This window comes from Pelmatolapia mariae, linkage group LG9 (genome assembly GCF_036321145.2).
Source record: "Pelmatolapia mariae isolate MD_Pm_ZW linkage group LG9, Pm_UMD_F_2, whole genome shotgun sequence".
Classification (NCBI taxonomy): domain Eukaryota; kingdom Metazoa; phylum Chordata; class Actinopteri; order Cichliformes; family Cichlidae; genus Pelmatolapia; species Pelmatolapia mariae.
Window position 1 is genome coordinate 28,385,103 of NC_086235.1, and position 21,383 is coordinate 28,406,485.

General features: G+C 40.2%; 1 protein-coding gene across 1 annotated transcript in view; it reads left to right on the forward strand.

The window, feature by feature from the left end:
• prkdc (protein kinase, DNA-activated, catalytic subunit) overlaps positions 1-21,383 on the forward strand; it is a 33,259-nt gene that overhangs the window by 3,856 nt on the left and 8,020 nt on the right. Inside the window, exons 6-63 of the mRNA XM_063484063.1 lie at positions 33-145; positions 268-367; positions 439-494; positions 573-603; positions 682-839; positions 984-1,130; positions 1,427-1,591; positions 1,684-1,852; positions 1,982-2,031; positions 2,162-2,278; positions 2,621-2,770; positions 2,950-3,059; positions 3,316-3,475; positions 3,680-3,766; positions 3,901-4,020; positions 4,752-4,911; positions 5,001-5,110; positions 5,391-5,478; positions 5,600-5,763; positions 6,083-6,235; positions 7,615-7,722; positions 7,870-8,096; positions 8,224-8,318; positions 8,612-8,714; positions 8,948-9,081; positions 9,251-9,481; positions 9,608-9,834; positions 9,929-10,137; positions 10,270-10,402; positions 10,526-10,684; positions 10,857-11,060; positions 11,172-11,360; positions 11,519-11,623; positions 11,706-11,873; positions 12,099-12,226; positions 12,350-12,557; positions 13,185-13,363; positions 13,465-13,633; positions 14,080-14,145; positions 14,222-14,285; positions 14,397-14,545; positions 14,725-14,865; positions 15,047-15,166; positions 15,266-15,409; positions 15,607-15,758; positions 16,225-16,356; positions 16,682-16,793; positions 16,984-17,108; positions 17,232-17,381; positions 17,866-18,039; positions 18,209-18,307; positions 18,463-18,673; positions 18,811-18,985; positions 19,118-19,321; positions 19,493-19,608; positions 19,751-19,882; positions 20,094-20,273; positions 20,375-20,583. Coding sequence (XP_063340133.1) covers positions 33-145; positions 268-367; positions 439-494; positions 573-603; positions 682-839; positions 984-1,130; positions 1,427-1,591; positions 1,684-1,852; positions 1,982-2,031; positions 2,162-2,278; positions 2,621-2,770; positions 2,950-3,059; positions 3,316-3,475; positions 3,680-3,766; positions 3,901-4,020; positions 4,752-4,911; positions 5,001-5,110; positions 5,391-5,478; positions 5,600-5,763; positions 6,083-6,235; positions 7,615-7,722; positions 7,870-8,096; positions 8,224-8,318; positions 8,612-8,714; positions 8,948-9,081; positions 9,251-9,481; positions 9,608-9,834; positions 9,929-10,137; positions 10,270-10,402; positions 10,526-10,684; positions 10,857-11,060; positions 11,172-11,360; positions 11,519-11,623; positions 11,706-11,873; positions 12,099-12,226; positions 12,350-12,557; positions 13,185-13,363; positions 13,465-13,633; positions 14,080-14,145; positions 14,222-14,285; positions 14,397-14,545; positions 14,725-14,865; positions 15,047-15,166; positions 15,266-15,409; positions 15,607-15,758; positions 16,225-16,356; positions 16,682-16,793; positions 16,984-17,108; positions 17,232-17,381; positions 17,866-18,039; positions 18,209-18,307; positions 18,463-18,673; positions 18,811-18,985; positions 19,118-19,321; positions 19,493-19,608; positions 19,751-19,882; positions 20,094-20,273; positions 20,375-20,583 — 8,239 coding nt within the window. The remainder of the gene's footprint in view (positions 1-32; positions 146-267; positions 368-438; positions 495-572; positions 604-681; positions 840-983; positions 1,131-1,426; positions 1,592-1,683; positions 1,853-1,981; positions 2,032-2,161; positions 2,279-2,620; positions 2,771-2,949; positions 3,060-3,315; positions 3,476-3,679; positions 3,767-3,900; positions 4,021-4,751; positions 4,912-5,000; positions 5,111-5,390; positions 5,479-5,599; positions 5,764-6,082; positions 6,236-7,614; positions 7,723-7,869; positions 8,097-8,223; positions 8,319-8,611; positions 8,715-8,947; positions 9,082-9,250; positions 9,482-9,607; positions 9,835-9,928; positions 10,138-10,269; positions 10,403-10,525; positions 10,685-10,856; positions 11,061-11,171; positions 11,361-11,518; positions 11,624-11,705; positions 11,874-12,098; positions 12,227-12,349; positions 12,558-13,184; positions 13,364-13,464; positions 13,634-14,079; positions 14,146-14,221; positions 14,286-14,396; positions 14,546-14,724; positions 14,866-15,046; positions 15,167-15,265; positions 15,410-15,606; positions 15,759-16,224; positions 16,357-16,681; positions 16,794-16,983; positions 17,109-17,231; positions 17,382-17,865; positions 18,040-18,208; positions 18,308-18,462; positions 18,674-18,810; positions 18,986-19,117; positions 19,322-19,492; positions 19,609-19,750; positions 19,883-20,093; positions 20,274-20,374; positions 20,584-21,383) is intronic.

Sequence of the window (21,383 nt, forward strand, 5' to 3'; positions counted from 1 at the left end):
TTTTTAATTATTTTTTGCTACCTTTCTTATAGTCCTTGGAAAAATCTATGAGTTGCTGGGAGTTCTTGCAGAAGTTCATCCCAGTGAGATGGTCAACAGCTCAGACAAACTCTACAGGGCTTACCTAGGAGAACTGAAAGATCAGGTACGGAGCATTCATACAGAAGAATGAAGGAAAAGTTGATTAACTAAAATGCTAAAAGAAAACAAAAAAGACTGTCTGATGAGCATGACAGCAGCAGCTGGTTTCATCTTTGTTTTTTGCAGATGACCTCTTCAACAAAGGAACCCAAGCTTTTAGTAGTTGCTGGATGTCTGAGAGGAATCACTGCCCTAATGGTCAACTTCACTAAAACCATGGAAGAAGGTGAGTGCTCACCTGTTTCAGCTTAGATTCATAAGAACTATTTATTACTTGTAATTGTTCCTGATTTGCAGACCCAGCAACATCCAAGGAAATCTTTCAGTACACCTTAAAGTCAATCAGTCCCCAGGTAATTCAGAGAGTGCATTTTCATCAATATTTTAAATTCTTGTTATGTTTCTATAAACTTTATCTTTTTTTTATACAGATGGACATGACTCGCTATGCAGTCACGTTTGGTAAGTCTTGTGATTTCTTGCCAAACTAATGATAAAACTGTTAAAAAGTAATCTTTCGCTGATCTGTTTCTTTAACAGCCGGCCTCAGGTTGCTCGCCAGACATGCCTCCCAGTTCAGCAGCTGCCTCATGGACCACTACAAGCCTTTATTTGAAGTCATGTCTAAACTCTGTGGACACATCAATGGTGAAATGAAGAAGACGAGTTACTATGCACTTGAGGCCTTCCTCAAACAGGTGAAACACTTCAAGTCATAGCCGCAAAGGCACAGCCGGACTAACCTTGGATACACTCTAAATAAAATCAGTGGCATGTCTCTGCACATGCATGCTGAGGTTAAGAGTCTAAATATTTTGGTGCTTTTTGTGATTATTTGTCAGGTTGCATTGTTGGTGGCTGACAATATCGAGGAGCATAAAACCAAGCTGAAGTTCTTCATGCAGAAGTTCTGCAGCATCATTAAGACCATGGACTCGACACACAAAGAGCTGTCGATTGCCATACGAGGATATGGATTCTTTGCAGCTGTACGTCTGTCTCCTGTGATAGCAGTCGTAAATGCAAATCATTTGAGTAACGTGTAGATAAAGTCTGTCCACATTAATGAATTGTTGTGAACTAAAGCAGATCTGTACATTGCTTTCAAATAGTCAGCTGTTCCTGGTTGTAGGGTACGCTTAAAGTGGACTTGTGTGCACCGAGGCCCAGTGTGACATAGATATGGATTATTTTGAACTGTGAATCATGCAAAGCTACTCTGATGGAGTCCAAAACAATGTTGCTCGAAATGAGTGTTTCTTTTTTGTTTCTTTGTTTTTTATAGCCATGCAAGAAGGTTTGCCCCCAGGATGTGGACTTGATGTACACCGAACTGATTCAGCGCTGTAAGCAGATGTACCTGACAGAGTCCGATGGGGAGGATGACAGCTTCTACCAGCTGCCCAGCTTTCTGGACTCTATAGCCAGTGTTCTTATTCACCTGGAGAAGGTATATATTCTGTCGCAGTTTACTTTAATGTTATGTTAAATAACAGCAAATAACATTGGACTGTAATCTCCTGTTTGTTTCAATGACCCCAGATTCCAGAGGTATATACACCACTGCTGGAGCGCCTCCTTGTGGTGCAGATTGACAGCTTCCCTCAGTACAGCGAGAGAATGCAGATTACTTGCACCAGGTCCATCCTTAAGGTGCTCGTGGCCATCGCTTCTAAAGGACCCGTTCTATGGAGTTTCATTAGCTCTGTGGGTGAGTGGATCATGAGCACACTGGACCTGCTTCAAACACCCTTAACCCTTTAATAACTTCTGTTAGTGATTCATGGCTGTTTAAATGCTTCACTGGAGGACAGGGCACTTATCTTTGCCTCTTTTTCAGTTCACCAAGGTTTGATCCGCGTCTGCTCAAAACCCCTCACGCTTTCTGAGGTCAGACCCGTGTTTTCTATCTTTTCTTTTTACACAAATGTGTACAGTTTGTAATAACTTGAAAGCTTTATTTGGTGTGCAATTATTTCCTTTTTGTTCTAATAAAGTAAATTTCTCCATCTTCTTGCAGGACACATCGAGCAGTTCCTCTGAGTCTTCCCAAGTTCGCACTGGGAAGTGGAAAGTTCCAGCTAGTCACGACTACCTTTCTTTGTATAAAAACCTTATAGACTGCGATCGGTTGAAGGTATATTTATGTTCTTACTTGCTTGTTAAAATGCATATTACACATTACATATTATTTAGCTATTTAATCTTGAAGCAGCATTTACATAACTATAGAAAAGTCTATGTCCTGCTGTTAAACTGCAAGGAGTCTTTAAAGTCAGTAGTTAAAATTGTGCAGACGTCCTTTGAAGGCCTCATGTGTTCACTGTTTTTAATATTCAGGTATAGTTGATCCTGACATGTGTTCTATGTGCTGTTAATGGTAAAAATAATGCTTTGTGGCTGGAAAATGTCATAAATGAAAAGCCATTTGGAAAGCAGCGCATTTCATTCACTTCCTCACTTGTGCCGTCCTCTGCAGGATTCAGGTTTTTTGGATGGAGCGTTTGAAAGTCAGAATGCAGCTCTCGGGTCTTTGAGCCGTCTCCTGTATGACGAGTTGGTGAAGTCGATTCTGCGTATCGTGGAAAAACTGGACTTGTCAGTGCAAAAAGTAACAACGGGGGAGGAGGTAGGGTCTCACGCTAATGTTACGTTTTTATGTATTTTTCTTCATTGACCCATACATGGGAGTTGGCAGATGCACAGGGTATTTTTATTAGCATCAGTTTAAACAAAGCACATTTAGTTTTTCAAAGCATTTCTGCTGGTTGACCTTCATCACCCGCCACTTATCTCTGTGTTGGCCAGGCTCCAGATGATGCAGCCCACATCCTGCCCTCGTCCGACCCCACTGCTCACTTGCTCCCCAATAAGGTCAAAGACTTCACCGCCTTTATCAATCTGGTGGACTTTTGCAGGTAACTGAGACAGAATTTTAACTTTCTTTCCACATTTTCCACATGGGAGCAGAACTGTGTGGGATTCTTCTTATCTTTGCTTTTCCCACTAGTGTAAATTTGACCAAGTACAGCTGATCTATGCATTTTTTTATGCCCCAGTTTCCACTGTCTTCCACCTTGGACACTGGTTTACATCATATTATAATATAAGAAACAGCCACCCACATTTTTTTTCACAACTGGAGTGAAAACTTTTTTTCCCCTGCTTCCACAGTGAGTTGTTGCTGAATAAACACATGGAGTATTTTCACTCTTGGATGTATCCCCTAAGTCATGAGCTCATCCTCCACTCCATAAGAAATCCTCTTGTCAGTGGCTTTTACAAGCTGCTTTCTGTCACCATGAAAATTGCCAAGAGAATAAAGTACTACCAGGTAGGTTTTTTATTTTTGGGATATTTGAAAAATGAATTTTGCCAGCGGCTCATGAAACAAGAATATCAAGTTGTGTTTCATCATGTCTTATAAATCGAATAAATTTGTTTATCATTAAGATTCGATGTAGCCGGTGAGGCTTGTTCATCGTAAGTGTTTCCATTAAATACATAATAAATATAATACATATCTGCCTTTAAACAGGGAGTTGGACTGAGAAACTCGACATCCCCCCAGAGTGACTCGGTGAAAACTGCTTGTTTTGCGCTCTTCTCCAAGTTTGGAAAAGAGGTAGCTTCTCATTACAGCGCTTTTGCAGGAATGTTGTAAACATGCTTTCTGCTACTATAAAGTGAAATAGAGCTGTACTGCGGAATTTAAAGTGTATGTTTTTATGTATTTATGTGACATTTTTTTCTGGCTAGGTGTGTGTCAGAATGAAACAGTACAAAGATGAGCTCCTGGCATCCTGCTTGACTTTTGTCCTCTCATTGCACCACAACATTGTAGCTCTGGACATCAAGGCCTATTGTCCTGCTCTTGAGGTGGGATTCTTTTTTTTTTGCTCCATGATATATTTCTAATGATATATTTCTGTGCAAAAACGCTAATGTACACTATGTGTTCAGCTGCAGTGATAGTTGAGAGGCTGTAGGAATATTCAGAACTAGCTTAATTACAAAATAAACAAATAACTAGTTGAGTATAAATCTCAACCCAGTGACATTTAACAGCAGGTGCCCAAGTAACTGCGACTACACATAAAGTAGTTAGCAAGCTAGCTGTCAGGCAAGCGTTAGCTAAAATGTATCAGGTAAATTGGTTGCTAAAAAAGTTTATTTACTATAAAATATCAGAAAATTTTAGATAAATATTTTGAATACGTTTATTAAATAGTAGTTATTAGTGTCAACAATTGAATTTATGCTGAATTAATAAATGTAATAATAAAAGCTAAACAGTTAGCCTAGCTAGCTAACAATAATGGGTAAATTATTGAATAGCTCAGCTTTTTTTCGGCTCAGAGCCGCTTTTTTATTAAAAAAAAGTGAAAATGAAAATAAATTAATTAATAAAAGCCAGTTTACCTTTGCACCTTGTTTAATGGTGTCAGTAAGTTTTCCATATTTCCTCTGATAGGGCTAAGAGGATAAACAACCAAAGTGGGAAAGCTCTGGTTTAATTTTTATTTTCATTAATTGTAATTTTTACCATATGTGCTACCTGATTCTGAAGACTTGTATATGTGTCTGTGTGTACTTGTAAATGGGTCTAGACTGCTCTGAAATTAGGCCTGAGCCACATTCCTTTGGCCAACGCAGCCTTAGATGCTCTTGAGGACTGGTCCTCACACATTCCTCTGAAGACGATGCAGCCCTGCTACACCAGCGTCCTTCCTCTTCTGGACGGATACCTGAAAACCTCCTCCACTGACAGTAAGATGGATGATAGCTGAGCTAAATCACAGCTGGTCAGTTGGACATATCATAAACAAAAAGTGTAAATCTGTTGTTGTTTACTTTAGACAAAGATGAGAGCAACTGGGAGGTGATATCGTCTTTGCCTTCCAAAAGTGACAGAGGATACAGCAGGGTGATGAGCAGGCTTCTGAAGAAATCCGACCAGCTTTCTATGGTAATTGATTAGAAGCAACTTGCTCATGCAATACTCATAATAAAGGCGAAGTCTCATTGTTATAACAAAAACTCCTGATTAAGACGTTTCTGTTTTTATTTATGTGTCAACCACCATATCAGTTGTAGTCACTACACAACCAGATTAATGCACAATTCAGTTTTATTGTGTGTTTCCATTTTTTGTACAAATGCAAAACACAACAGTCACGATCGATAACATTGAACTACTTTTTATTTAGCAACGAGTCCAAAAACTTAATATTAACTTTTGTTTGTAGGAAGATGCTCCTCTTGTCAAGGTGAGGCTGAGGGTGGTGAAGCTACTTGGTCACCTGGGAGGAAAGTTAAATAGAAACCTTGTAACTGGTAAGGATTTCTAGAAACCAACCCTTTTAAAAGTTTTTTTTTTAAATATTATACTCTATTTTACATCAATTTGTTATTGTGATGTATTTCTGTTAACATAAGCTTCTGTTCTGGCATTTAGTGGTCTCCTCAGAAGAAATGATGAAGAAATTTGTGTCTTGGGATACTGAGAAAAGACTCAGCTTTGCAGTGCCATTCAAGGACATGAAGCCGGTCATCTACCTCGACCCATTTTTGCCTCGGATCAGTGAGCTGGCTCTTTCCACAAGTGACAGACAAACTAAAGTAAGTCCTCTAACATTCATTTTTAAACATGGCAAGATACTACACCCATGTTGCTCTCCGATGCATCCATCGGAGTGTGAATGTGTATGAATGTTAGATAGTAAGCACTTAACAACTTAGAAAACGTGCTTGTGTGAATGGGTGTGATTGGGTGAATGAATTAGTTGTATAAAATGCTTTGAGTGCTCATAGTAGAAAAGCGCTATGTAAGAACCAATCCATTTACCATCACTTGGAGTTTAAAAAAAGAAAATTCTGTGAAAGAGTCACACTTATCAACATCCACTTTGCTCAGAATTACTCCCTGTCTTCGATGTAGGTAGCAGCTTGTGAGCTGCTCCACAGCATGGTGGTCTACATGGTTGGGAAGAGTGCCCAGATGGCTGAAGGAGAGAATACATTGCCACCTATGTACAAGCTACACAAAAGACTGTTTCCTGTCCTACTACGTCTGGCTTGCGATGTTGATCAGGTATTTCATTTCATCTATATGCTGACGATTGACAGCTTTATCTAACTTTCAGTCACTCTGATAGCTCCTTGATTGGACTCCTGCTTGATTGTCTTAGTGATTGTTAAGTCATGGATGACTCTAAATTTTTTTAAAATTTTAATGAACGTAAAACAGAAGCAATTTTTCCTCTGGTACCCCTCACCTGAAGAGCTCGGTTACTAATCTTGGGGTAACAAGCGACACTGCTGTTAGTTTTGATGGCCACGTAAATGGGGTGGTGAAATCTTGATTCTATTACCTCAGACGTCTGTCGAAGGTTAAGTCTTCTTCTTTCCAGACGTGACTTGGAAACTGTCACCCATGCTTTTTTAACCTCACGCTTGGATTACTGCAACTCCCTTTTAATAGGGGTTGGCCAGGGCACTGCAACTGGTGCAGAATGCTGCGGCATGTTTTTAACTGGTAAAAGAAAATTTGAGCATATTACTCCGGTTCTGGCCTCCTTACACTGGATTCCAATTGAATTTAGGATCTATTTTAAAATCCTTTTACTGGTTTTTAAATCCTTAAATGGTCTGGCACCTGTATATTTGTCCAATTTGCTAAAGCCCTATGTCCCCCCTCGCTCACTCCAGTCAGCTGAGCAGCTGTTGCTCTCAGTCCCTAAATCACGGCTGAAACTTAGATGAGACCCAGCGTTCTCTTTTGTGGCCCCGAAGCTTTGGATCTTCCTCTTCACGTTAAGCAATCTACATCAGTGGTGGTTTTTAAATCCAGATTAAAAACTCATTTTTATTCCCTAGCCTTTGACTCAGTGGGTAACTGACACTGTTATTTTATTGTTATTTATTTATTGTATTTATTATTCTTATTGTATTTTTTATATTTATGCTCTACAGCACTTTGGTCGGCCATGTGTTGTTTTTTTTTAAAGTGCTATATAAATTTGTGGTATGGTATTTTTTTCCCCATCAAACTGCCTTAATGGTAATTGAGATGTTGGCTAATAAATCCTCTAAAGAAATCAGAGAATTTCAAAAAGATTACAAATTCTTTGTGAGAGCAAAGAAAGATTTTTGGTGTGTGTTTAATGAGAAGGCAGGTGTGGCAAACACCAGCTCTGTCCAGCTGAGTGCCACCAACTGAGATTTGTCCATTTAAATAAATAAATCATGCTGAAGAACATATTTTACAGCTATATGGAGATGACATGGTGGATGATCTGTACTTAGTTTATAATGTAAAGCAGGCAACATAGAACATCCCATCCAGGCTACTTTTAAATTGCTGTGATAGAAATAAATAAAAAATTTGAAGAAACAGAACTAAACATTAAGCACACTTGCTCACTGCCTTGTTTAGACCCTGACTTTTTTCTTTTTGGATTTCTTTGCTAGGTAACCAGACAGCTGTTTGAACCACTGGTTATGCAGCTCATTCACTGGTTCACAAATAACAAGAAGTTTGAGAGCCAGGACACAGTTGCTGTTCTTGAGGCCATCCTGGTAAGCATTTGAATACTACAGGAAGCGTTCTAGGTTAAACACAATTTTTGAGTCTTTTCCCTTTCCCTTTATTCCCTTTCCATCATTGGTCACACGGGAGCCGTTTCTCTGTAATAGTTTAAGCCTCACATGGTTTGCTCTCTTCAGGACGGCGTGGTCGACCCAATGGACAGCACTCTCAGAGACTTCTGTGGCCGCTGCATTGAAGAGTTTGTCAAATGGTCTATCAAGCAAACCACCCCCAAGCAGCAGGAGAAGAGTCCCACCAACATGAAGTCTTTGTTTAAGCGCATCTACAGCTTGGCTCTCCACCCCAATGGCTTCAAAAGACTTGGTGCTGCCTTAGCATTCAATAGCATCTACAGACAATTCAGGTGGAAAGGAATTCTGTCTGTCTACTCTAATTTTTCCCTCTAAATTGTGACCATGGCCGTTAACTGGGTCCTTTGAATTTAGGGATGTTATGCTGTGCTGAATGCAGTCATCTGTGTCTCTCTCCAGGGAGGAAAATTCATTGGTGGAACAGTTTGTCTTCGAGGTTCTCGTCATATTTATCGAAAGCCTGGCCCTTGCACACTCAGATGAACGATCTATGGGTAACTGTCACATCAGCTTTGTAGACAGCGCACTCGGATTTTCATGTCATTATCAATCTCTCCCTCTCTCATTAAAGACTGATTATGTAAGACTCCTTAATGTGTTCTACTTTGTAACATTATTTGTTTATTTATTTATTCCAGAATTTGCACAAACTGATTTATAGGAAGTATATTTCAACAAAACATGCAAAAAAAAGTTTGTAAAGTGATTTTTTTTATTTGGCCAAATATGGTGAAGGGTATTTTTATTAGTATTTATGACACTTTTCTTGCTACTCCCTCATACTCAGGTACATTACAGCAGTGTGGCAGTGCCATTGACCATTTAAAAAGAATAATCAAACACAAGGCTCCCAGTCTCAATCAGCACAATGCAAAGAGACGCATCCCAAGGTTGGTACCATGGTGAAAATGAAAATCCTTTCTACTTCTTTGCTTTTATTAAATGTGCATTCAATTTATATGTCCAATGATGTCAATTTTGCAGTATATCTCACCATGACCTAACATTGCCACTCTTCTGCCGCCTCCATATGAAAACATAAAAGAATGATGGAATAATTAAGGATAAAAATTAGCACATTTCACACAGTTTAAATAGTGTTCTTTCTTTCTTGCTCTTTCAGAGGCTTTCCACCCGATGAGAAGCTGTTCCTCTCAGATGTGGTTTCATGGCTCTTGGAGCAATGTGGCCGCCCTCAGACTGAGTGTCGCCATAAATGCATGGAGCTTCTGTATGAGTTTATCCCCCTCCTCCCAGGTGAGAACCAAGAGTTTAATTTTTGCAAAGGTGACCTGAAAATTTAAAACGGGCACATGCAAATTAAAAAAAGAACACCCTATTTTTAAAAAAAATTAATTAAGATTTACAGTTTAGCATAATAACTTCTGCAAACATGTCAGTAAATTCCCGAATGTGTGTGACTTAGGGAAGAAATCTCCACCTCAGTGGGTGGATGGCATGCTGAAGGATCATGGCACAGACTTTCTGATATCACAGTTTGAGGGTGGAGGTCTCCTCTCCCAGCCAACGCTCAGGGACCTGACGAACCCTTTCAGTGTCAGAGCCACGCTGCAGTGGCTGGACCTCCTGCTGGCTGTTCTGGACTGCTACAACACTTTCATCGGCCTACACATTATCAAGCCTCAGTACATTCTTAGTAAGTCTATATTTGTGCCAAAGTTTCTCCAAGTTCACTGCTCTGCATAACATTATCAAATGAATTCTACATCAGTTTGGTGGATTCCAGTGATTCCAATTAATCTCTGCTTTTTTGATGTTCAAGGCTCAAAAGACAAATCGAGGTTTCTGAAAGCTCTGCATTTCTTTCTGACGGAGCTGGCAACTCATGAACTGGTAGCAGCAGAGAGCTGTTTCCCACTTGGTGAGAAGACCTCGCACTTCAGCCCAAGAGAGGTGGAGCAGTACAACTACAGCAAGTGCACCATCATTGTCCGCCTGCTGGAGTTCACCACAATGATTCTTGCCAAAGGAGACAAGGAGCTTTGGAAGGTATCGCTGAATTACAAGAACTGACAATAAGTAACTTGGTGCTGATTCTTCCATTTCAAAGTTTTACTCATCATGTCCTTATTTTTATTCATAGTCTCTGGAACAAGAGTTTTTATGCGCATTTTTCTTCGAGCTGACTGCGATGGTGGTTTGCGAGCCGTCTGCTGTAGGCTTCAACATGGCAGATGTGGAAGTAATGAAGAACCTACCAGAAGTGTGTGTTCCTCTACTGAAAGCACTGCTGGCCTCACCTTACTGCAGTCGTCTTGAAAGCAGCTTGAGGACAAAAATCTCACGTAAAAGGTTTGTGAGTTCTCTCATTTGTTAAAGAAAGACTTTACTGGGCTTTAATTTGACTCTGCAGCACTGGTGCAATTATCAAAACCACTAATGTTTTGTTTTTTTCCTCCTAAATTTCTTTAATGAACACTGTAGTGTAGAGGACTTGTGCAACGTAGACCTGTACCATTCCAGCACTCTCAGCCACCATGACCAGATGGAAATGGTTCTGTCTTCCTGTAAGCAGATTCACAAAGCCGGCTTCCTCAGCTCCATCCTGCACAGCCAGGTATGAACATTAAAACAAAGTAAGGTTGCTTGAATATTTTATTATTTATTATTTATTTATAACACATACTGCATCATCTCTACTGAAGGCACTGCCGTAAGATCTTTTTGTGTGTTCCTTAAGGATTCATCTTATGCCAAAAAACTTGGATCCCAGCTTCTAATGACGGTGTATAAAGGCATAGCACCAGGAGAAGACAGGAAGGCACTTCCATCCTTAGACGTAAACACCAGGAGGGTTGCAGATGGTCTGCTTCAGCTTGCATTTTCTCTCAGTCAGCAGGTCAGTGTTGCTGCTCTATCTGGTGTTAGTGAAACATCAAACTGAGTCACTGAACTAAAAAGCAAACCGGGACTGATAAGATTCCCATTTTGAGCAGTGTTGCTGTGAAGGTAACTACTGTTTTAGGTAACAGTGCTTTCTAACGTTGTGCATTATTGCTATTTTTTTGCAGAGCGAGCAGTTGGTAGATTTGCTCTTGAACACCATCATGCTTTCTGTGCCCGTGTCTGGAAGTCACAGCCACAACTTCCTGAGCTTCTCACATGGCGAGTACTTCTACAGTCTTTTCCAGGCGACCATCAACACTGAGCTGCTGAGAAGTCTGAACACAACAGTGCCACGCCTGATGAAAGCTTCTTCCCAAAACCCCCACATGGTACTTGTCATTTTTAGCTAGTTTACGATAAAACGGTAACCCCAGGCATCTGAAGATGGATAACTTCTTGTTTTCTCATTACAAACTTGATTTTTATTTCCCGGTGTTCAGGTGAGCGTGTTGCTGAATTGCATGCTGGACCACAGCTTTAAAGAACGATCGGTGAGGAAGATTCAGGGGAAGCAGCTGGTTGAAGAGGTACTAAAACGATGGATGAGCCTGCAGTCATGGTGGGAGGGAGATTCTTCCACCCCAGAGAGCAAAACTGCCATTCTCCTGCTGCTCTCCAAGCTTCTGCAGGTATGAGGAGGTTCAAATTACTGCTGTCTGCCCCCTGCTAAAAAGCCATAAACTAAAACTGTGAAAATATGTTAAGACCTTTGTAATAGTAATAGTACAGATAAATTGGTGTTTCTTTTCATTTTAGTTCATTTTATTGAATTTCTCTCTCTGAACAGATTGACTCCTCTGTCTGCTCCGATATAAAACATGAAGCATTCAGACAAGTGTTTTCCACTTTCACTATGCTGCTGGTTGACATGAATCTGCCACTGAATCTCAAGGTAGTAACAGATTTTATTACTTTAAGTTATGGGACAGTTTTATGTATTAAAAACTTTATGCTGAACTCAATCAATTTTTCAGAGCCAGGCCCTGCTGGTGTTGCCCTTCTTCACAACACTCCCAGAGGAGCCTCTAGCTGAGCTGCAGGTAGCTCTCGACACCCTGGTGGCTTCACACTTCCCCATGCAGTCTGATGAGTTTGCTAAGGGCTCCCTTCATCGCAACAACTACATGGACTGTGTCCGGAAGGTAAACAGTGGGATTTAGAAAGTAGTAGTAGTAGTGTGTGTGTGTGTGTGTGTGTGTGTGTGTGTGTGTGTGTATGAAATACACTATTTGATCTGACTACAAAAGATTGGTTATACATGAGGATATATATATATATAAGGAGATGGATGGTTATACTGCAATTTGCTTTGGAGGTTGTTAATTTAGACCATCGCAGCTATCAGCTCTACATCTTCCATCTCTTAGTTGCTGGACGCCCTGGAGCTTTCTCAGAGCCCACTCCTGCTCAAACTACTTGCGGGAATTTTGTGTCGAGACACAAAACACATCATGGAGGACCAGTTCCAAACCTGTTTCCAAAGAATTGCCAAGCGGTAGGCAAAAGTTTTTAATTTGTTAGAGCCACATTACAGCAGTGACTCTATAGACCTTTACTATTCCACTACAAGGAGATGTAGTTGTATGAGTTGCTTTCATCATGTCCAATGTCTGTTTAGGGCAACCGTTGAGCGGCAGCTCCAGCTGCTGTGTACAGTTTACGGGGTGATTCAACAAGGTGATGTGCCGATGAGCTCCATGCTGCAGGCCATGATGGAGAGAGTTCTGCTGCCTCTGGCCTCTCACTGCAGCGCCAAGGCCCTGAATGACTTCTTCGTCTCAAACGTCTTTGACATAATTTCTTTCCTGCTCAGTCGATTCACCAAGGTTTGCCTCTTAACACTATTAACAGTGATCTAGTTAACTGGATATTTTTCTTCACTGATGTAAATTGTGGACAATAACTGAAAAATCTGAAGGGCCCTGCTAATTTGGGCAGGAATGCTGGCAGGAACATTGCTGTCAGCATTGATGTTGATGATGGCATCAGTTATCACGTTGCAGAATCCTCCCTAAAAGTGTTAGAATACGATCAGTATAGGTCACATTAGGAGTGCATGTTATGGGATTGGCTCTCAGTAAAGCGAGTGCTTTACTGAGAGTCTCATGTTCTGTCAGTCTCGCCAATTTCTGTTCAGTTAACCAGAGGAAATCTTCCTCATCTTCAAATTTCTGACATGAGTCTAGCAGCAGGGCACTCATTCAGCATTCAGAGCTAATTCAACTGGACATGAAAGGTTTTCTGTCACCTCTGTAAGAGTCACTCTGATCAAGCATGAACCCAGTTTTATTCCATGTAGTACATCTTTTGATTTGTTGACATGCCTGTGTTGTTGTGCTGGCCACTTTTGGCCACTGCCCGTCAAATGAAAGACCAGAAACTCTGTCCCATTCTGTTTTTGTATCATTGTTATTATTTAACCTGAACTATGATCATTCATTTCTCACTTTCAGTCAAACGAGACAGCCTTTGAGGTCCAATTGCTGAAGAAGAATGGCTGCTACAAGCTGATGGAGCTTTTGTATTCACGGCTTCCCAAAGAAGAGGTTTACTCAAAAGAGTCCAGCATTAATCAAGCCTACTGTCGCTCTGAGAAAACTGAGGGAAACGAGATGTCCAAGACTTTGATCAAGTAGGCCTCTCCAGCACTTTAGTCATTTAAATTCCATTTTTATTCCATGAAAAAAGTGATTTATTCGTCATATATGATTACATACATTTTATTTCAATTAGGTCGTGTTTTGAAGCCTTCACTGAGAACATGGCTGGTGAGACTCAGCTCCTTGAACTCCGGAGACGCTATCACTGCATTTCGTACAACTGCGCCATCGCCGTCATCAGCTGCAGCTTCAGCGAGCCCAAATTTTACCATGGCTTCCTCTTCAGTGAGAAACCTGAGAAGGTAGTGCTTTGTTTGTATAAATACACCAAAGTCTCCCAGACGGCGTGGTTTAGTACAATGCAGTACAAACTACTTTTTTTGAGTTTATTTAATAGAAAAATTGGATATTGTGCTCACACTGATTAGTGTGTAATTGTGTCTTTCAACAAACTGATGCATGCTGATAAATTTAGAATTAAACAGAAACACTCCAGCTTGTGTTTTTGATCTCTGCTGGCTGACTAAAACATGTTTGTCCTGTCGCACATGATCCTTTAGCTAGTGTGCTTAAATTAGGAGGGGCAAGAAAACAAAACTCAGTTGACAGTAATCTGCAATCTACTGACATCTAGTGGTGACATTTAAACACTGTTACTTGTGATACTCTGTAATTCATATAAAGTGGTAAAGGTTTTACTGTTAGTGACTTATCAGGATCTTACTGATGGTGTTTTCTTTTGTTCCAGAATCAGTTTATTCTTGAAAACATTATTGATGTTGAAAGGACCTACAACTTTCCAATTGAAATTGAGGTATGTGGGTTTTTTGTTGTTTTTTGTACTAGTTTTAGTCATGGTTTACTAATTTCCTTTTTTTGAAACATTGCAGGTCCCGCTTGAGAGAAAAAAGAAATATGTTATGATTCGAAAAGAAGTAAATGAAGAGAATGGAGGTAAGAAGTGTTTCTCTTTGTCACAGATGTATAAATGTATCTTACTGCAAGTCGTGCATGTTTTACAACTTGACGGTGTGTGTTTCTGTGATTTATTTGTGGTTTCCACAGAAGCTCCAGTCTATCTGTCCTCCCAGTCATATATGGCTGACAGCAGCCTGAGTGAGGAGATGAGCCAGTTTGACTTTTCCACAGGAGTCCAAAGCTTTTCCTTCAGTTCCCAAAACCCAGAAGGAGAAAAGCGGGCTGTTGCAAAAAGAGTTAGTTTTTTCTCTCTTTTAAAATGAGAACACAGGAGTTTAAAATGACTATTGTATAACCAGTTAAACAGTTTTGAAAGCTCCAATGGAAACCAGTGTTAAGGATAAGTCATTTGCTGTTAAAATGGCTCTGGTTTCATGGTTATCAAGAAGGTTTGCTAATGTGTTTGTAAATGTAGGAGACAGAGGAGATGAGTCCGTCCCAGGATGCAGTGGTTGATCTAGAAATGGATGAGCTAAACCAGCATGAATGCATGACGACCATGACTGCTCTTATTGGACACATGCAAAGGAACAACTTAACCCCCAAAACTGAACAGGTCAGTGTCAAAGTACGGCTGGTTTTCATTATTTTTAACAGGATTAAGTAAGTCTGACGTTTACTTCAAATCCTATAAATTTCCATGTAATTACAACTTTCTAATTACTCTCTGTAATGAATATTATGAATGTATGACGACTCCTGAGGAGTTTGTGTCAAATGCTCTGTTTGTAAAACAGGGAAATGTGCCCAGTGAGCTTCCTCCATGGATGAAATTCCTACATGGAAAACTGGCAAATCCATCAACACCTCTGAACATTCGACTCTTCATCTCTAAGCTGATCATCAACACAGAGGAGGTGGATGTCCCTCAGTTAATTCTTTCAAATATAGAAATGAGTTAATAAAATAGGTTGTACGACTCATTTTGTTTTTTCTTTTTTCTTTTTTTTCTCCAGGTGTTTCGGCCTTATGCCAAGTACTGGCTTGGGCCACTTCTACAGCTTGTTGTCTCTGGAAACAATGGAGGAGTGGGGATCCATTTTATGGTGGTGGATGTTGTGGTTACGGTGCTATCCTGGACGAGCCTGGCTACACCCAAAGTTGGTCATAGTTCAGTTTATGAATGTGAACACGTGGCACCAAATCAGTTGCGATTCAGTTAATTTTTTTTTGTTGTTGTTAAAACGCTACGGGAGAGTCATAAAGTGTATTTTACTCATTTGTTATCTGCTATGATATGATACATTTCTTATAATAAAAGTTTATCATTGATAACTTCTCCTTTTTTTAATCTAAGGGTAACCCCAGAGATGAAGTCCTTGCCAACCGGCTGCTGGAGTTCCTGATGAAGCACTGCTTTCACTCTAAGAGGCCCGTTTTCCGCCACAACCTGGAGATCATCCGCACTCTGGTAGAGTGCTGGAAAGACTGTCTGCATGTGCCTTACAGGTAGTGCTAACACAAGCTTAGTACAAGATCAAATCAAGTCCAGATAAACTTAACAGTCACCAACATTTAAGCTGCTGGCATCTTATCAATGTACATCAAAAATCTGCATTTAATGACCAACATGTGTTATAAACACTGTGGTGAACAGAGAATGAAATCTTTAGGAATAAACACTTTCTGATGAGTTGTTCCTTCAAACCTGAGTAAAGTTGTCTGTTGTCGACTCTAATTATGTCTTATGTTGTCATAAAAAGTAGGAAAAATGCTGCATTATTTTATCCTTTTGTTTATTTGAATTACACTATAACTGTAGAAAAGGATGCTGTACAGTCTCAAACATATTAACATAAATTATAATTGTAAATTTTTTTTTTCTTGCATGTTTTTTTGTTTATTTTTTGTTTGTTTTTAACAAAATGAAATTGATCTGTGGTCCTTGGCTTTATCTCTTTTCTTGCCTTCTCAGTATAATGTACGAGCGATTTTGTGGCACTGACGCTAACAGCAAAGACAACTCTGTCGGGCTTCAGCTGCTGGGAATCATCTTGGCAAACAACCTCCCTGCCTACGATGCGTCGTGCGGAATTGAATATGAGAGGTAAAAGTTGCAAGGTGGAAGATGCAAGTTGAAGCCACGTAAATCAGCAAGCAGGAAGCGAAAGGCAGACTTTGGTGTATTTTTGGCAAATCCTCCTGGATCTTTCCAGAGTTCACAGCAATCACAGGTTATAATGGTTCTTCACCAAATTGTGCTCAAGGTCAGGGTTACATTCGTCGAGCAGTAATGTGTGAAAAGGATCGCGATCCAGATGAGCTACTATGCCACTGACATTATAGTTACATGTATATATGTGTGTTGTAGCTCATGTGCTGCAAAAATATGATTTCTGTATGGTGTCCTTTTTCTTTTTTTTCTCCTTCAGGTACATTCAGTCTCTCACCACCAACGTGTCCTATGTAAGATATAAAGAAGTCTACTCGGCTGCTGCTGAAATTATCGGCCTCATCCTGAAGAGCATGACTGATATGGGCGAGGTATGAACTTTCTCTAGTTTCGGTTTATTTATGCCTCGACCACATGTTAGATTTATTTTGACGAGTCTAAGTGTTTATCTTATGTTATCCTTCTCAAATCACTGAAATCCTTTCACAGTTTTATTGCAAGAATTGTTGTTTTTCCCTCACAAGTATGACTTAATGTTTTTTTAATGTTTTTATTGCTTAGCAACATCAAGAACTTCTCAGTCTTGCTACAAGTAAGATAACAAATCTGAAGAAAAAAGACCTGGATGACAAGTTCATTATTTGTTTGAACAAAGTCTCAAAGCATTTTCCTCCATTTATGGATCGGTAAGTTTACAGTGCGAATTTATTTATTTATTCTTTTTTTTTTTTTTTTGTATAATCTTCTAAATGTAATTATCAAGCTACCTTCCAAGCTTTGGTCTTCATTATTTTCTTTGTATTTTTCAGGTTTGTGAATTATGTGTTCTTCCTCCTGCCAAAGCTGCACGGCGTCTTAAAGACTAACTGCTTGGAGTGCGTTCTGAGTCGTGCTGATGTCATTCCAGACATCTTCCTGCAGCTGAAGATCACCGGCTTCATTCAGATGATGAACCATAGGCGAGTTCTTCCTTACTGCCTCTCTGTTTATTTTTCTCTCTCTTTTTTTTATTATCATATCCACCATCATCATTGCAAAAATGTCAGAAATGATCACAGAACCCTATTGGGCCTCTGCGGTGGATTTTTCTTCTTTTATACACGCCAACAGGGCCAAACATTTGAATGTGTGTTAACGCAAGTAAAATCCTTTAATGGTGATGGAAGCATTAACCATACGGAATCAATGGGAATTTGACATTCAGGGCATTTTTTTAAATTTAGTTTGTGATCAATTAAATAACTATAAATGCAGGGTGGGTTAGCAGGTGATCTATATGCCTGGGTTCAGCTCCACCCTGGGCTATTTCCTGTGTGTCTTGCCCCCTGTTCTCTGTCCCTTCTTTCTTGTCATAAAATAATAAAAGCCAAAAATAAATCTTACAAAATTAAAAGTGTAAATTAAGAGGTGCTGAACCATGTTCCTCCACATTTCTCTTTCCAGGGATGAGGCACGGCAGAGAGCATGCCTCGATATCATCCACAAGATTATTCCCCGTCTGACGCCGGTGGAGCTTCAAGAGCTGCTGGGCTCTGTGACGGCTTTCGTCTCTCATCCTTCTCCAGTCTGCAGAGAGCGGATGTACGACATCCTTATGTGGATCCAGGACAACTATGGGTGAGGCTTTTTGGCTTCCAGTCTCAACCAGATCATAGTTTACTATTTTTTTGTTTGCCTTATTGGTATTAGTGTTTTCAGATTTGACCCACATAATGCCTTTGTACAGTCTTTTTTCAGTAGGATCGCCTGACCGTTTTATTCATGTGACATGTTATTTTTCTTCCAGCGATGATGAAAGCATGGAAGACAACACCTCACTGGAAATTCTCAATGCTGCTAAAGAAACACTGCTTCAGGGCTTGTCAGAAGAAAATCAAGGCCTTCAGTAAGCACCCACTATGACTTGCAAAAGTTTTCACTTTTTTTATCCCCCTGCTGATATAATGACATACTTTCCACAGTGGATATTTGTATTTTTTTTATTTATTTCATCTTTGTCGACCCCTCTGATGTTGTGTACTCCTCGTTCTGTCTTTTCAGGCTGTATGTTTGTAACTTCTGGAGTCAGGAGAAGCGCCTCCCCACTGCGACCCTTGAGCGAATGTTGATGGTGCTCCGTTCTCTGTACTCCTGCAAAATAGAGAGGTGCTTTTTAAGCCTGGCCACCAATCTGCTTCTGGAAATGACGAGCCAGAGTCCGGACTTTAAACGAAACATGTTTGAGTATCCGCTGTCCGAGTGCACCTTCCAGGTCAGCGTTTGTGTTTCTTGGATTTATTTACAGAAAAGAAGGAGAAGAAACAACTTTATTTGTTTTGGGGTTTTTTTATTTGCTTCTTACTAAAAAGCCTGATTTGTGAATTTCATTTTTTCCATTTCACTCTATAGGACTATGTGATCGATTCCAATTGGCGCTTCAGAAGCACAGTAATGACCCCCATGTTTGTTGAAACCCTAAGCTCTCAAGGCCCAGAGAGTGTGGCAGCATCTCAGTCTGGAGCGATGAAGGGAAAGCTCCGAGCCACGCAGACTTCATTGGAGTTCAGTCAGACACAAACAGAAGGTACCGCTGTGTTTCAGTTTACCCACCTTCAAGCAGTTCAATCAAAATTTTGGGTCAACACAACAGAGTACCTGTTAAAATGCTTTCCTTCATTTTTGAATATGCAGATTACCACAGCTGTGTTTTTCCCAGGTCGACGTACTGCATATAACTGGCTGACAGGCAGCAGCGTGGATACGCTGGCAGAGTACTCACTCGGCTCCGAGTCGATGTCGTCGTTGCTGGTGTTTGATAAGAAAGCAGAGAGGCGAACCACAGCGAGAAGACCAGTAGGAGAAGGCTTTGGGCTGAGGCGTCTCACTGCATCAACAGATGAGGTGGACAGCCGCACCAGAGGTTAGTTTGACCATCCACCTCAGTATTAACTGCATAGTATTAAATGTAAACTAATTTTTCAGTTTTTGATTTAAAAAAAAAAGCACCACTGCAAACACATCATGTTTCAGTAAGAAGAGACTAAAGCTTCACTCATTGGTTTAAATGTAAATTTTCATTTTGTATGAACAGCAGTAAATGAGCAGCGGGCTAACATCCTGAGACTGAGACGCAGATTTCTGAAGGATCAGGAGAAAGTCAGCTTAGGTTTTGCCCGAAAAGAGATCCAGCATCAACGGCAGGAAAAGGTATCCACCGTGCTGGGATTCAACCAGGAGCCACTCAAACCAATCCGTTCATCTATAATGCAGATTTTCTGTGTTTGCTCTCGCTAACTTTCCAGGCCTGTGATAGACTCGTAACTATCAGTGGTTCTCTTGTGTGTCACAGGAAGAAAAAGCCAATCTGGCCCTTAGAAAAGAGGCTCAGGTGACTTTGTATCGTAACTACAGAGTGGGAGACTTTCCAGACATCCAAATCCCGTACAGTAACCTCATCGCTCCACTTCAAGCTCTAGCACAGGTAAGACTGCCAACACCATCTGTTCAGACAAACAGACACATAAACGGGCACATGATGAACCATATGATCAGACTTTGATTTTATCATAAACACTTCCATACATACAAAAATAGTTGCAAATGATGGGCCAAAATGAAGGGGGGAAATATTAAGGAAGAAATATTGTATTTAAAATGTTAAATATTACATTTTTTCCCCTTGCCCTAACTAGAGAGACCCGATTTTAGCCAAACAGCTGTTCAGCTCTCTTTTTGCCGGTATACTGCAAGAAATGGCGAAACAACAGAGGCCAGAGGAGAGCGCGAGGATCAAAGAGGAGCTGCGGTCCAACATGAGCAACTTCCTGAGCAAGAGTACGCTCTGCTTTCCTCCGTTTATAGCATGTGTGCAGGTAAGAAGCAGATTTGATAGTTAAACTCCCTTTTCTGTATTTAATATATTGAAGAAAATATATATAAATGTTGTATTTTGGGGGGCTTTTTTGTGTGCTAGGATATGTGCTACCAACATAAAGAGCTCCAACAGCTCAGCCCAGCTTCCATCAGCTCCACTTGTCTCATGAGTCTGCAGCAGCCATCAGGCATCCTGCTGCTGGAAGAGGGTTTGCTGCATGCTGACGGCCCCGCTGAACGTCCTGCCAAACGGTCACGAGGACACAAAGAAATCCCCCCAGACACCAATAAATGGATTAATCTTGCAAGGTATTGCAGTAATTGCTGCCTTACAGCTGAGTGTTATTCTTAATATTTTTTTATCTGATTTTTGTTCGTCAAAATATTTAATTACATCAAAGAACAAAATCACAGCTATGATGTCACTGAAGGTCACAGGTTCAGGAGTTTTAGTCTACTGGTTGAGAGTGTCTGGAGTTTGTTTTGAAGTGGAAAATTTAAAAAAAAATCAGTACAGTATTGTATTGCAATATTTTGTGTTATGATTTTGTGTCATAACATGGACACCAAATATCAATATTTTAATAGATATTTTGGACTGACTTCAGTCACTCACAGAGATTATTGAAGGTTTGGCAACAATTACTGTCTAATTTATAAATGCAGACAGATTGCTGCATTTCCATCAGTCTGAATGAATCTGTGTCACGACTCGAGGGGACTCTACTCAACAGCTGGTTGTATTGTGGTTATATTCTTGCAGAATAGGAACGTTGCTGGGAGCAAATGTAATAGTTAAATGTGACTTTCTCTCCATGTAGACAGCAACATCCGTGACTTTCACTGATTTATCACAGTTAATTGCTGTATTATAATAAATAGATTGCTTTTAACTGCAAACTAGACTTCATATAACTGTAGACTAATAGTATAATGACTTTATCTTTCATAACGTTTATTTCACTGACAGTGTTGTGCATGTGTTGACTGTCTCACTTTGCTTCAAAAAACAATACTCAGCATGTCACAAAATCACGGTAATATTGTATCAGGAGTGAAGTATAGTGATAAAGTTGTATCACGGGGTGTGTGGTGGTTCCCACCTCTAA